The sequence below is a fragment of the Leopardus geoffroyi genome, chromosome E1, assembly GCF_018350155.1.
Source record: "Leopardus geoffroyi isolate Oge1 chromosome E1, O.geoffroyi_Oge1_pat1.0, whole genome shotgun sequence".
Taxonomy (NCBI): Eukaryota; Metazoa; Chordata; class Mammalia; order Carnivora; family Felidae; genus Leopardus; species Leopardus geoffroyi.
The window spans coordinates 29,361,844-29,376,470 of record NC_059330.1 but is presented as its reverse complement, the minus strand read 5'-3'; the positions used below and the strand labels follow the sequence as shown (position 1 = coordinate 29,376,470).

General features: G+C 48.0%; 1 protein-coding gene across 11 annotated transcripts in view; it reads left to right on the top strand.

Annotated features, from left to right (window-relative positions):
* Window positions 1-14,627, top strand: part of MSI2 (musashi RNA binding protein 2) — a 391,199-nt gene that overhangs the window by 3,480 nt on the left and 373,092 nt on the right. For all 11 annotated transcript variants that reach the window (XM_045488282.1, XM_045488277.1, XM_045488274.1 and 8 more), the window contains exon 5: window positions 2,189-2,230. In XM_045488282.1, the coding sequence (XP_045344238.1) occupies window positions 2,189-2,230 (42 nt within the window). The remainder of the gene's footprint in view (window positions 1-2,188; window positions 2,231-14,627) is intronic.

Below are 14,627 nucleotides of genomic sequence, written 5' to 3'. Positions count from 1 at the left end.
GCGGTTGGTTTATTGACATGGAAACGAGGATCTTGTTTACGTTACCTTAAAAGCTTTGTTTAGGTAACGGCCATTCACATCCAAAATAGTACCCTAGTCTTTTCCTAGAGGATTTGTAGCTACAGTAAGTAGAGCTGTACCTAACTAACTAATGTTTTAATTTTTGGTAGTTTTTTTGTTTTTGTTTTTGTTGTTCGTTAAAAAAAAAAAAAAAAAGAAAATAGTTGACAGGGATGTGCAAAAGGTTGGGATTTGCCATACCTGTCTTGACCTGTGCCCTCCTTGAGAGATTTCAGAGTGCCTACTTTGCACACTGAAGACCCCGAACTTGCCTGGTGGTATATATAACATGCTGTTTTCACAACACATGATATGGGCATTCTGAATTGGCTTTGGTGTTTGTAATTTTAGATATTTCTTGAGTGTTTCACTTTCTTCACTGTTCCCTATTCCCCCAGCTTCGGGTCTCTCTCCCAACACGTCCCTCACCTTTTTCTGCACAAACAAGGTGACTTCTTACTGCAATTTTGTGCTGGTCAGCCAAAAAAAAAAAACAAAAACAAAACAAAAACCCAGTAGTTTGGGGGAGTGTTTATAAAAAGACGGATCTTTGGTCAACAGAATGGAAAATCCACACCTGTTGTATTTCTCTTGTAGACAGCTCTAGTCAGTGCTGAATACACCTGTAGATGCGGTAATGTTAATCTTGATGAAAGGGTAGTTTCCTAGATCAGAGACTTTTGTCTGTTTTAGTTTTTGAAAAGTAATCTCTCATTTCTCAGGTGATGTTTAAAGGTAAAAAAACATGCTGTGGATTTTTGTTAGGTCTGTAAACTACCTTCATAAAAGTAGTAAATCTTTGTATGTCTTAACTGCTGGGATGTCCTAAGGGATATAAGTCTGGGAGCAAGAACTATCTGGTGTGCCTTCCGCCTTCTCTGTGCTTTTCCTCAAAGCATTATTCCAACCCCCTCAATGACAGAACTGAAAACAAGGTTCAGGTTTACATTTTAAAAGGGGAAAATTGTACTATGAAAGCCAGAGCCTCTAAATAAACTTGTAGCAATATTCTGTGTTGAGTTTTACCCAAAGATTTGTGATATTTAGAAATCTAATGAAAACCAGTAATGGGGAATTTTTTTATTCTTTCCCTCCCCATAGTTTCTATCCAACAACTCCCCCCACCTGGAATCAGCCTATTAGATTTCAAGTGTTTCCGTGGGAATTGTTTTGAGTTTTAAACCATTCCTTGATTGAGAATCATGGGTTCTGCATTTGATCTGGGGTAGAGAATGTTTTTCCATTCCGATTGGGGTTGGGGTAAGAGGAATATCCTGATCGATACGCTAGATTCTAACTTCTTTTTTTCAGTAATTTTTTTTTTACCCTCTCCCCATGATGGCCTTCCTTACTTTTGTAATTTGAGGTTGGTTGCTCATAGAGTCTTACCCCATGTGGTTTTTAAAATCCAGGTGGTTTTAGCTCATGTATTTCTTTTTATCTTATTATTATTATTTCTTAAGAACTAATAGTTTTTGACACCTGCTTTCCCTCGAGGTCTAATACAGAATGAGCTATCTTTTTGGTCAACTCAGGTAACCATGCTTTTGCCAACACGAATGAATGAACTCAAGTCGAGCATCGTGTTGGATCTCTTTGGAGAGTTTTTGGATGTTGAGGATTTAAAAGAATTTTGGGAATCTCCTTTCCCACCTTCCTTGTTTAGTTATCACCCGGGAGAAGATGTACTATCCAGTTACCTACTGCTGAAACTTACGTTTAATTTTTCAGGTTATAATTTTTTTTTCAACGATGATGTTCCCATCTCTTCTCCCATGGCTGGGAGATGCAAATTAGATGAAAGTAACCATTCAATGTCCAGTGCCTGTGGAAGACAAGCGTTTGCTTAAATAAGAACATGTGGGATCTAATTTATTAGGAGCATCACACATTGAAATACGTGGTAGGGCATTTAGAAAGGCTAGCTTTATTTGTTACATTGTGGGAGGGATGAGTAAAGTTTGGATCAAAGCTTAAGGAACTTTTTGAGTGGCCTGAGACGGTTACTAAAAGCTGGGTTATAAGCCTGAGAAATGAGTGATTAATAATTAGGTGATTAATCATAATTTTTTTTCTCTGTCTCCAAATACTGGAACTGACTCTCACTTTTCCCTTTTTATTCCCCCAGATCGACCCCAAAGTTGCATTTCCTCGTCGGGCGCAACCCAAGGTAAGTAGGAGAATCAGTAGTAGGATTTTAGTGCTCAGAGATGGTCTCCAAGGATTTCAGATTTCAGAGTACTGGCAATGAAGCATTGAAACCTGATGCCCTCAGTTCCTTCAGGGTACCAGCCTGTGGCTGTGAGAGTCCAGGCCCGGGCAAGGAGCTCTCCGCCAGATAACCGTGTGCGTCTGCAGTCTAGCCCTCCCGAGGTGGGTTCTGAGCATCCAACAGGGGGCAGGGCCAACCCTGATCCTTCGCGGAGGACAGAGCTCCATCTGTTGCAATATTTATGCAAACCCTCTATTTATTTTTTGAGCATTGCCAAGATCATATCAGGAAAACTTGGACATTTGCTTGTGAGTCTTTTTTGGAGGGTTCTTCTTTTGAGGACTTGCAACGTGGAGTTTATGGAGAGGAGTAGAATTTGAGTAAACAGCTTGTCTTTTCTTGGAAACAACTTCGTAGACCCACGAAGCCCTAAATCTGACAGAGGAGGCAGTGGATGTCCTGGTTTCAGGTGGGAGGGATCACTCAGGGCCCACTGGAAACCAACAGTGCTGCTCTTCCTGCGAGTGCCAGGGCCTGGGGGACAAGTCCTGAGGATGGAACCTTGGAGAAGTGGCACTACAGGATTTGCTTCGGGGATCGAGATAGGCCTTCACTTTCTCACAAGTGTGTGGTTTCTACGGGGCTCGCCAGCTCTGGCTTTGAGAACAGAGCTGAGCTGCGTGGAACCCGAGGTGAAATGTACAGGCTTATGTGTTACAATTGCACGTTTTAATTATACTTTTTTCTTCCCTGTATAATTTCAGGAGAGACTTTTTCTGTATCTTGTGGCCTTGGCATTCTTCTAGGGAGAGGGTAACTGGCAAAACTTCTTGATTCTAGGTCACAAAGGGAAAGGGCTGTGGCTTTTGAAAATTCAGTTTATTTCTTCAAGCATAGTCTCCCAGAAGTGCAAGCTTTTAATTGTGTCAAGGGAGGGATGAAGAACTTTAATGAAGAAAAAGTTAGCATTTGTGGATGAGATTTTGAGAATTTCAGGTTTAGACCTTGCCATGTGATCCTTCCTTCCTTCCTTCCTTTTTCTTCCTTCCTTTTTTTTTCCATATAATTTTTCTTTTCCTTTCTTGTCTTTCGAAGGAAACGCCAATCTCTTAAGTAAATATGGCAAAATACTTTCTTAAGACGTTTTTTTCCTAATAAGTAAGCAAAGAATAGCAATTAATGAACCAAAGAGGTTAGATTTTTTTTTCCATACAGAGCACAAACTTTGGAACTGTTACCTGTTTAAAGGTTGCTTTTCAAACTGTATGCAATCCTTGACATTTCAGAGGCTTCCAGAACTAGCAGGATTTCTTGGGTTTGGAAGAATTACTGTTTCTTCCGTAAGTGTGAATCTTCAAATTTCCAGGTTAGTCATTTGATCATCCAGAACTAGGATCAGATTACCCTAGAGGGAAACTGGAAAAATCCCTGACTTGGTCAAACCGTGGGTTTGACCTGTTTTCTCTTCCCTGTTGTTTCCCTGCCCCTCACCCCCTGCCACTTTTTTTTTTTTTTTTTTTTAAACCAAGAAGGCTATATTTCAATTTAACATACTCTGGCATTTGGCTTTTCAGCGAGGCATTCAACTTGAAAACGAGACAGACTATTTCTCGAACTTGTCAAGGTGTGCACCTTTCCCCTCCCCCAGCCTGGAGTCTGGGATGTTTTAGGCGGATTGTCAGACTTTTGGATGTGCGCAAACATTATACCAGGTGGGGGAAGACATCTTTCCATGGCGTTCTAGGGATTGCATAACAATACCTTGCTTTTTATGACACAGTTTACAAAGGACTTTCCTGTCCATCATCTCCATCTGAATCCCCAGGTCCCGAGACACGGAGCAAACCGCCTTCGCCAGTCTGTTTGCTCCTGTGTATAATGGCAGTGATGGGAGTAGCTCCCTCAGCAGGTTTTGTGAGGAATAAAAGAGGACACACACAGGGTGTGTGGCACAGGGTGAGGACCTCCTAACTCCTCATCTCCACCACTCCCGTTGTTTTTGTCGGTTTAATCGTCATTCTTATTGTTTTCAGACTCAACAGCTGGGGTTCGGATCCTGGCCATGCCGCTCATTAGCTGTGTGAATCTGGGCAAATCATTTGGTTTCTTGGAACCTCATTTACCCCGTCTCATCAAGTTTTTGCGTGGATTAAATAAGTTAATGAAGGTCAGGTGCTTCCAGAAAGGAAGACCTGGAATGTGGTGGTGATACCGTAGGTGTTACCTGCTGTTTTGACTCTTAGCTCTGTTAGGCTGTCACCCCAGTCCCCACGAGAGGCCTCGTAATAATGCTGGTGTCATCTGAATTTATGTGCCAGGTACTGTTGTAGGGACAGTGTGTATGCGAACTCATGTCGTCTTCACCCATGTCCTGTGAGGGTGGGTATTAGTGTTATGTCCAATTTGTGGATGAGGAAACTGAGGCACACGTGGGTTGAGAAGCGGTGTATAGGCAACCTAGCCCCTCGCCCAGTGTGCGATCCTGTGTGCTGCGGGGCGTGGAGGGCATCTAGGAGTATCACCTGTCCCTTACGGCAGAGGAGGCAGCTCAGAGAGGTCATCGGGCTTCGAGGGGCACGACAGCCAGCGCGCCCTTTGAAGTTCCCTTGTTGGGTGATTCACCCAGCCCTTGTGATGTCATCCCATTGTGTGACTCTGTCTGGCAGTGTGTCTCCATCCGACCCCCGAGGGCATCCTTTCACACGGTTCTGGGGTTGCTCAACTCCAGGGGAGCGGCTGGGGATTTGGCAAAAGAGGCCTGTGCTGGTTGGGAGTTGGGGCAGGGTGGGGAGAAAGTGCCTTCCTTGTCAACGGTTATTTTCCGATAGAATTTGAGCCCAACCATGGGGATTTCAGACCGAAGTTAGTGTTGGAGAAGCCAAAACCCGGCTGGCAGGAGTATAGAACTTTAAGTCAAGCCTTATTTAGTTTTTGTTTATCCCCCTTCAATAAAACTTCTGTGTGTATGTGTTAGGGTCCCAGTGTGAGGTGAACTGTGCCCCCCCCCACCCCCCACCGTCCCCCATCGAGGGCTGGGCGAGGAGCTTGTAAATGATACGTCAGCCAGCGTTTCAGTTAACATGCATTTCTCTGCTTTCTGGCTGTCCCTTTTTGCTAGCACCCGCCAGAGAAATAGTCGTGGAGGTGTTAAAACAAGACTAGTGGAAAGAAACTGTAACTTAATACGAAAGAAAATCCGTGGCAGTGAAGAACAGATTTCACATTAGTACTGTCATAATATTCTTTAATGTATCATATAAATAAAAATCCGTTTTGACCAGAATTTTAATGAGCGACCCGAAGGAAGCGTTTTGAATCCTGCAGTTTATTATCCCCCCTTTGCGACGTAAATGCTCACGTCTCAAGTGAAGTATAATGGGGCTTTATTAACTAGTCGAGGGGCGACTCTTTGGAGACTAGTGGCCGTTAATTAGTGAAGTACATTTTGATCAGAAGACGATAGGTCCGTTCTGTATCTTCCTATTTCTCTGGATGATTATTTCATTTTGTAAAAAATGGAAGAGGTTCCTCCTCTCTGTCTTTTAAAAAATTAAAATGGTCGTGCTGTTCTAAAAAGATGACTTAATTTAAAGCCGTTGGAGAAACGGGGCTGATTGGGATCAATCATGTCATATCATTTTGTCAGTCCCTTTGGGCAGAAGCGTTGGCTGCCTGGAAGACTTTTGCTCAAGCCTGTGGGTTCTTTTTCTCGTGCGGAAAAACCAGGAGGCTGCCGAACATCTTCTGGCCTGAGTGAGTCTGGGCGTCACTCCCCGTCTGCCCTGATTCTCCTTGTGTGGAATAAAGCATTCTCCACTCCCCCCCGAGTTGCCATTTACCGTCTTAGGTTTTAGAGGCCAGAACCTTATCTGTTGATCAACGGAGATCTCATTTCTTCATCCTCTTTCCAGTTGCCTTCAGTCGCAGCTGGGTGACTGGTGGGCACATCCCATGAGCCCCTCCAGACCTCAGTGTCCTCCTCTTTAAAACAGGGGTGTAGTGCCCAGCGTGGAGTGATTTTCAGCGTGTATGCAGAGTTCTTTGCTGGGAGCCTGATGCAAAGTAGTGCCTGCAATCGTCCGCTGGTATCAGTGTTATAGAATTATTTACTATTGTTTTTAAGTAATTTCTCCGCCCAACGTGGGCCTGGAATTCACGACCCCGAGATCAAGACCGAGCCAGCCAGGCGCCCCGTTATAGAATTATTTGTGCAGAAGAAGGAAAGTTAGAATAATGGAAAATGACCTAAGAAAAATCCTGATTGGAATGTAAGCCCCCTGCCGGCAGGGAGCTGTTGATGGTTGACATGGAATAACTTAAATGCTTGAGATGAATCCAGCCTGCCTTTTTCACAGCGGAGGCAGCTGACGTCCAGGGAAGTCAGGTCGGCTGCTCTAGGTCACACAGCTAAGTTGTGGCAAGGTTGAGCCAAGGCCGGGCTTTCCTGCTCCCGTCTCATCTGCTGATGAGGCTCCAGGGCCTGGAAGTTTCTCTGTTAAGCATCCGTCCGTCCAGATGGGTGCAGCACAGCGCGAACGTCTTAGCCACGCACCTCCTGTTCTGGGGCAGTGGTTTCTTGGCAGCTTCTCAAGGGCGGGCGAGGGGTGAGTTTTCGGCAGCTGGCCTTCCCCTGCTGCTGTGGGTCGGGTCGTTCTAGCGTGCTGCCATCTTGGACGATCTGCAGCTGTCACCTCGCTGGCCACCGTTAACTGGCCTGCCGGTGGGTTTCTGGCTCCCGGCGGGGACGTGGTGGTGCGTCTGCAGCCTTGTCCACGGCTGCAAGGACCCTGGGGGATTAGTGGCTTAGCTGCTTTCTCGTCGGGGAGCGTGGCTCCTTCCTGTGTTCAGTCAGCAGCAGGTGTCAGCTCAAGAGGAGGGGCACTTCGTCCTCCAAATGTCCTTTCCCGAGATTTTTGCCTTTCGTTTGCATGCTTTCGTTTCAGTGTTAAGGTCAGTCTGCCGGGAAGCTGGAACTCATGTGTTCTGTGTCACGTTTTTGGCAGGCAGGTGAGAATCCTCTGCCCCCCAAGAACAGAAGAAGAGGGGGGCACTGTCTGAGGAAACAGCTGACCCTCGTGGGTGCCCCTTGAGATGACATACCCATCTTCTTGTCCTTTTGTGTTTTTAAACCTGAATGTTCTCTGGCCGAAAGTCCCAAGAACGCAAAAGGGAGATGCAGTTCACCTCCTCTGATCTCATGTTCGATCTGATGTGTTCATCGAACAAGGGCTTGCTTAAGTGTGTTTCATTGCTGACTCTGTGCACCCACTTTTGGGGGGATTCAGGAAAGCCTCAATGCCCACCGAACAAAGTCTGCACTTCTTCAACGTTTATTTATTATTTTTGGGACAGAGAGAGAGACAGAGCATGAATGGGGGAGGGGCAGAGAGAGAGGGACACACAGAATCGGAAACAGGCTCCAGGCTCTGAGCCATCAGCCCAGAGCCTGACGCGGGGCTCGAACTCACAGACCGCAAGATCGTGACCTGGCTGAAGTCGGACGCTTAACCGACTGCGCCACCCAGGCGCCCCCAAAGTCTGCACTTCTTAGCCTGGTGGTACGTGTCCTTCGAGATCTGTACGGCGGGGGGGTGGGGGGCGGTCTTTTTCCAGGTTCCTTCTCTTCTACCGGTCCCCCTTCTCTGAATAGCTACCCTTGGGTGTATCCCCACCCGAACCGCCCGTTCTTCTCCCTCCTGTGCGAAACAGACCTCTCTTTCAAAGCCCGATCTGGGCTACCTTTTCCACGGAGCTGTTTCTGCTCTCTCTTCCATGTGATATTTCTTTCTCTGGATTTCCATAGCGCCTTATCTTCTCTTTTGGTTAGGGCAAGCTACGGTAATAATCACAGTAAAATAAGCGAGCAAAAAATAGGCAATAATAAGTTAGCAGAGACTCACGGATGCGCTCATTAGGCACTGTGCTGGGCACGTGTTCGTTTATTTATTCACCAGACGTTACCGAGCACCTGTCATGTGCCAGAGAATGTGTGCGGTTCGGGGGATAGTGTGGAGAACAAGACCAAAAAGTCCCTGCCCTCATGGGGCTTTCACTCTGGTGGGGCAGATTAGTAGAGAGCAGGCGGAGAGAAACGTCACACGCAGGAGTGGGGGGTGGGGTGGGGACAGACTTATCTTCAGTGCATTTAGCGGCCACTCTCAGGCCTCGGCAGTTACCAAGTTTTCTGCTCGGCACCGGGGACTACATTAGGCGCTTTGTTCTGAGTTTCATGGTTACTTAAGTGTGTGCCTTATAGCTTCCACTATTGGACAGTGAACTCAAAGGGCACAAGTAGCTTTTAGTAATTGCAAAAAAACAAACCTCAGCGTTGATTGTTGCTCCTTGGCACAGTGTCAGTCTCCGTCCAGGTGGAATGAATGCAGAACGCAAAGGTGACACGGCTCTCGTCTTCAAGGGTCTTAGGTCCCGGGTGGGAGGAGGGGTGCTACCCCGTGGTACAGGACAGGGTGTGGGAAGCACAGCAGAGAGGCGGGCATGGTGTCCAGAGGAAGGAAGAGCTAAGATCGCTTCTCGGAGGAGGTGGTCTTTGCCCTAGATCCTGAGGAGCAGGAAGGAGGGGAGAATGGCAGGAATGCAGCTCTTGGTACGGGGGGCTCGGAGAGGTCGGTGTGCCTCTGGAGCAAAGGGTGTGTGGTGCACACGCCCGGCGCTGGGGATTCAGGCCTGGAGAGGAGCCGGGGCCGGGCTGGGTTGCCTCGCATGCCAGGCAGAGCAGACGAGTGTGCTTCCTTTGGCATGCGCTGGGGAGCCTGTTTTGCGCGTGCAGGATCCCGGGGATGCTCTGTACGACGTTCTGAGCTTTTGGGGGTCAGTATAGAAGCCGGGGTCGCTAGTGGGATGGTGGCTGATGCGGTTTCATGGGGATCTTCCCACCCCGGACTTGTGCCTGCAGCGTCATTCGTACTGCGTTCTCTCTGGCTGCAGGCCCTTCTTCAGGAGCGATGTTCTTGGCAGTTGCCACGCCCACTGTTTGGGGTGTGTGGCGACTGGAAGGAGCGCCGTCATTCTCCTGTTTCCATCGTCTCCCTTCCTCTCCCCTTTACGTGCTGAACAGGGGGCCATGATCTAGACAAAATCCCAGGGGTTTTCTACTCCAGCCTCATCTGAGCCGTGATCTTGACCTTACTGTGCATAGACAATGAGATGGCATCTCTCGGGATGGAAGTCGCAGATTGTCTGTATGTCACTGGGGTGTGGGCCCTGTGGCTCTGAGCAGCCTCACCTGTGACTTCCTAGGTCTGCTCGGGGTCACCTTTCACTCAGAGTGGCTGCCTGGTGTGAAGAACGTGGGATTTTGGAGTCGTGTGACCTGTGCCTCTTGTGACGTGAGAGCTGTGAGCAAGGGTGGTCTTGGGACCGAGCACCCCGTGGCACATTGTAGAAGCAGCCTTGGGGCAGGACTCCCACTGGGCCCCACATACATGACCGCATATCTCTATTCTCTCTCTCTTTCAAGGGTAGATCGCATCAAGCTCCCAACGATCTGGAAAGTTTCTCAAGGGTGTGTGTCTGCCTGCTGTACTTTTTGATTTTATCTGAGACCTTGAATAATAATAATAATAAAAAAAATCCCAACTCAAAATAAGGGCTGTTACTTACATTGTGAGTCAGTATGTTCAAGGCGTAATATTAAGCCTCTGTGTAATTAATCTCCTTTAATTTAATCCTGACGACAGTCCTTTGCAGTAGTGGGTATTTCTCCACTTGACAGACTGGTAAACTGAGACCCAGGCAGGGCGAGTGGCTTTCCTAGTGCCACAACACTAGTAAGGGTCGATCACTGTTGGACAGACAGATCACCGTCTGTCCGGGTTCCAAGTCCTTGCTCTCTCTCTTTTTTTTTAATTAAAAAAAAAATGTTTTTAATGTTTATTTTTGAGAGAGAAAGAGAGACAGAGCATGAGCAGGGAAAGGGCAGCGAGAGAGGGAGACACGGAATCCAAAGCAGGCTCCAGGCTCCGAGCTGTCAGCACAGAGCTCGACGCGGGGCTTGAACTCGCAAACCACGAGATCATGACCTGAGCTGAAGTCAGATGCTTAATCGACTGAGCCCCCCAGGCGCCCCCAGGTCCTTGCTCTCTTAACCGCTAAGCCCTGCCGCATCCAGCACGAGCGGGTAGATTTTAGGTTCTCGTGCTTTGCCTGACTGCTTGTAAAGTGCTCAGGCTGAGGAACAGATTTCGTGGCAGTCTGGCCGATGAGCTTCAGGTTCGTGTCTACTGCTTGTTTTCTACACACCTCGTCAACACAGCTGAATGCCACTCACGAGCTAAGGAGTGTGGTGTGTGCCTCCATTTCTTCATCTGTAAAACGGTGGGGGGGGGGCGGTCGACAGTACCTACATCCTAGGTTCGTTTAGGAGATTAAATGGGTTCATGCATACGAGGGGCCTAGGATGGTATCTGTACATGGGGCACCCAGCGTGAGCATCGGTCATCTGATCCTGTTTCCCAAGATGGCCCTCGCTGGATCATAGGAGGACCTTACGCAGCAGCTTGTGGGTACCGTCGTCGTGTCTGGGGGTGACGGATAGCACAGCACGTTGAGAGTCAGGGAACTGCGTGTCCAGTGGCTTGGTCTGCTCCTGGGGGTGCTCGCTCTCGAAGGGGAGATAGCAACCATCCTTCATCTTGGGGTTGCCCGGTGGGCATTGGGAATGCGTTTCCTTTTCTGTGTCTGATGCCTGTGTTTTTGCTGCCTTTGAGAGCGAAGTCCTGGGGAGCAGCTGGGGGACAGCTCAGACACCGCTGTGTGAGAGGTCTCTCCGTGAGCCTTCTCTCTCCCAGGCCTGGTCTTTATCTGCCTGGGGGTAGTTCCACCAATGACTGATCTGAAAGCATCACATTCATTTATTTGTCACTGACTGTGACAGGCAAGTTAATGCTAATGGATTCTTTTTTTAGCCTGTTGTCTGGGATGAGTTTCTCCCAAATGTCCTGAAATCTAAGGCATTAGGGGAATGTGTAACTTTTATGGCAAGGGAGGATTTAAAAGATAAATAGGGTTTTGTGTGCAAGGGTCTTAAATTTAGGTTAGGGGCGAGAGCAGCCAAGGAGGGGATGTTGGGCCAGCCCAGACTCTTCTTTTTAAGAAATCCATTCGGAGCTCTAAATTGCTGTTTCTGTTTCAATTATGTGACAATTTCAAGGGTTTAGAAAAATCTAATAAAATGGTCTTGATGATGCATTCTGGGGAGAGAGTGCTTTAGAAGATCCAAGAGAATAAATTCCTTGGGGTCAAGAGATTCTCTCAGGCCTTCTTTCGTCTGGGTTTTTACATTTTTATTGTTTTGAAGGGCAGAAAACGGTGTTAGAATGTATTCAGGGCTTCATCCATATCCTCCACCGAAATGAATTATTCTCTTTGGGCAAATGCAGGTAGACGGGCCACAGCAATCACTAGCTCTTTTTTTCTTTTCTTTTTTCCCTTCTTTTTTTTTTTTTTTTTTTTTTTTTAAAGCTGGCATGTTGTAAATGACTTTCAGAGCGTGGTTTGTGTGTGTAGTGATTTCGAATAAAGCACCACAGAGAAAAACTTGGAGGAGTGGGACGAGTGAGCAGAGAGGCCTTCTGGAAGTTTTTTTTTTTTCTCCTCTCCAGTCAAAGCTTTTGATAGTTTCCCGAGGAACAGAAGTTTACAATGGAAGCCGGCTTTGGGCTGCCTGCGGGAACGGAGTGTAGCAAAACGTGATGCTGAGTGACATTAATGAGGTGACCGCTCTGGTGGGAGGGAGGCAAGGAACCAGCAAAGCTGCAGTTCCCATGACTTGCTCTCGGCTGAGTGTGTCCCCTTCTGCATGCCTGCGTGGGCGCCTGTGTGTGTGTGTGTGTGTGTGTGTGTGCACGCACGCACCGTGTTTCCCAGGGCCTTCCGATGGAAGTTGTAACACCAGACCCCGCTCGGCCTGCTGCAGTATTCTCCCTCCTAGAGAGGCCACGTGTGGCGGCTTCTCCATTTCCACCCACTGCAAAGTAAAGTTTGAAACCTGGAAACATTTTGTTTTATCTTCCGGGTGCCTGCGGGAGCCTGGGCGGGTGGCGCTGGAGGTGGTCGCCACAGCCCTGGGCGCTGCTGGAACACTGAAGCCAAGAGTGTGAAAGGTCAACATTCTCATCCCCGAAGTGGGTCCTAGGGAACCAGGAGGAGAAAACCTGTTCGCTCGTATTTTTTTTCCTCTCCCTTTTTTTTTTTTTTTTCATGTTTATATATATTTGAGAGAGAGAGAAAGAGAGGGAGAGAGACAGAGACAGAGCATGAGTGGGGGAGGGGCAGAGAGAGGGAGACACAGAATCCGAAGCAGGCTCCGGGCTCGGAGATGTCAGCACAGATCCCAGCGTGGGGCTCGAACCCACAAACAGTGAGATCATGACCTGAGCCGAAGTTGGACACTCAACCGACTGAGCCACCCAGGCGCCCCGTCTCCCTCCTTTTTTTTCAAGCCCTGGCCATCGTGATAACATTTCATATTGATGGTATAAATGGAACGTCACAACCGCCGCTTTTAAATATTTTAGTGCCTTGGAGTGTATTCTGTATTTCCACTTTGTTCTTGTGCAAGAATTTCCAGTTGCCCAGGAAGAGCAGGAACATCTCAGGTAGATTACCTGGCGAGGAGGTGAGATCCCAGGCCTTGGGGTTCTTGGTGCCTTGTCTGCCCTTTCCAGGAGTGAAGCTGGCATCTTCCGTCTCGTGCCTCAGCCCGGCAGCGGAGGGAGCATTCGGAGTATCCGGCACAGTACTGGGCAGGTGTTTGAAAACTGCTGGGAGATCCTAAGCCAAAAAACCCGATGGGGCCCGGAGTGGGGAGGGGTGGGGGGAAACTGTGTATTTATTGATGCTCGCCTGGTTTGTTTCTTTTATCCCTTCCACTCCATTCCCTCTGGGATGTCTCTCAGGTGGGTCGCTTTTGTAGCTGAGGGCAAACAAACAAACAGAAAATGTTTAAACTCAGGCACATAACCCTTCATCAAAACCAGTGAGCTAGGTTCACTTTCCCTTGCACCCGGGGAGAGAGGATCGAATCAGGGGCGCTTGAGCCCAGGAAAAAAATTGGGCTGTGAATCTCCACAAGACTGCTCCATGCGTATGTTTCCTCTTCTGTTTTCAAAACGGATAATTGGTTTTAGTAAGAACTTCTGACTTGATTAGGGGACCCTTAGGAAATTAAAGTGTGTTTGAATTTCACAAGTATAATTTTAATTATACAAATTTTGCGTTTTCCACGAGGGAGCTAGGTTCAGAACTTGTTTTCCTATACTAACAGGGGTAGTAAAGCTGATTATGGCAGAATGCCTCACTTAAATCGCTTTGAAAATAAAAATCCACGGGTCGGATCGTTGTTTTTCCCTGCAGTACACGACGTTCGGGTTAATGTCCACACATGTTCCCGTATCCTTGTTAAAAGTGATTTTTCACTGGATCCACGCAAGTGTAGACGTGAGTGACATAGTGTGTGGGGGGGTACCTCATTATGAATTTTTCTGCTGCACTTGCTGAAAGAATTCAATTAAAGTTCTTTCGAGCTCAAGTCCTGCCTGGGCAGCTTGTGTTTGGCACACTGCCACGTTAGCATGTCGTGATTGCCTTTATCACCCATCGCCCTGTTTGCTCAGAGCCTGTGCATTTGCAGTGTTAGCTCTTCTTGCTGCCCCTCTTCAGCAGGACCCCAGTGGATGAGAGCAGAAGCCACCGCGGAAGTGGTCCCTGAGCTCCTCCCTGAGTTGCCCAGAGATGATGCAGAGAGGGTGAGCAGACCCCCTGGGCATCCAGGAGAAGGGCTGATTGTGTTAATGGGCAATGACCGTTTCTCAGGGCTATCCAGACAACACCCCCAGGCAGCAGAGAAGTGCTTTGTAGGCTAGAACTCAAGCATCCTCAGACGTCTCCCCCCGCCTGTGCAGGGGCTTTAAAAGGTGCCTGGAGACCGGCTCCTCGGGCTTTCCGGGCCCTTGTCTCAGATGTCGGCAGGAGAGCTTGAGTAGAACAGTTGTTCACGGAAGAGAAATCGTGGCAGCAGCTTGTGAATGAGGTGGTGCCATCCAGGTCTCCAGATGCAGACCTGGTCCCACCCCGTGCCCCACCCCACATTTACTCATTGACATTTTTATTCTTAACTGCTTTCTGTTGAAGTGCTGTAGCTTAGGGTGTAAGAGCCTGGACTCTGGGAGCAAGCTGAGTTTGAGTCCGTGCTCTGCCGCTAACCAGCTGTATGACCTTGAGCAAGGTGTCTAAATGCTCCATGCCTTAGTTTTGTTGTCTGTGAAATGGACCCAATAATAGTCTCTCCTTCGTGGAATGCTCTAAGGATTCCACGAGTTGACGTATAAAGTGCCGG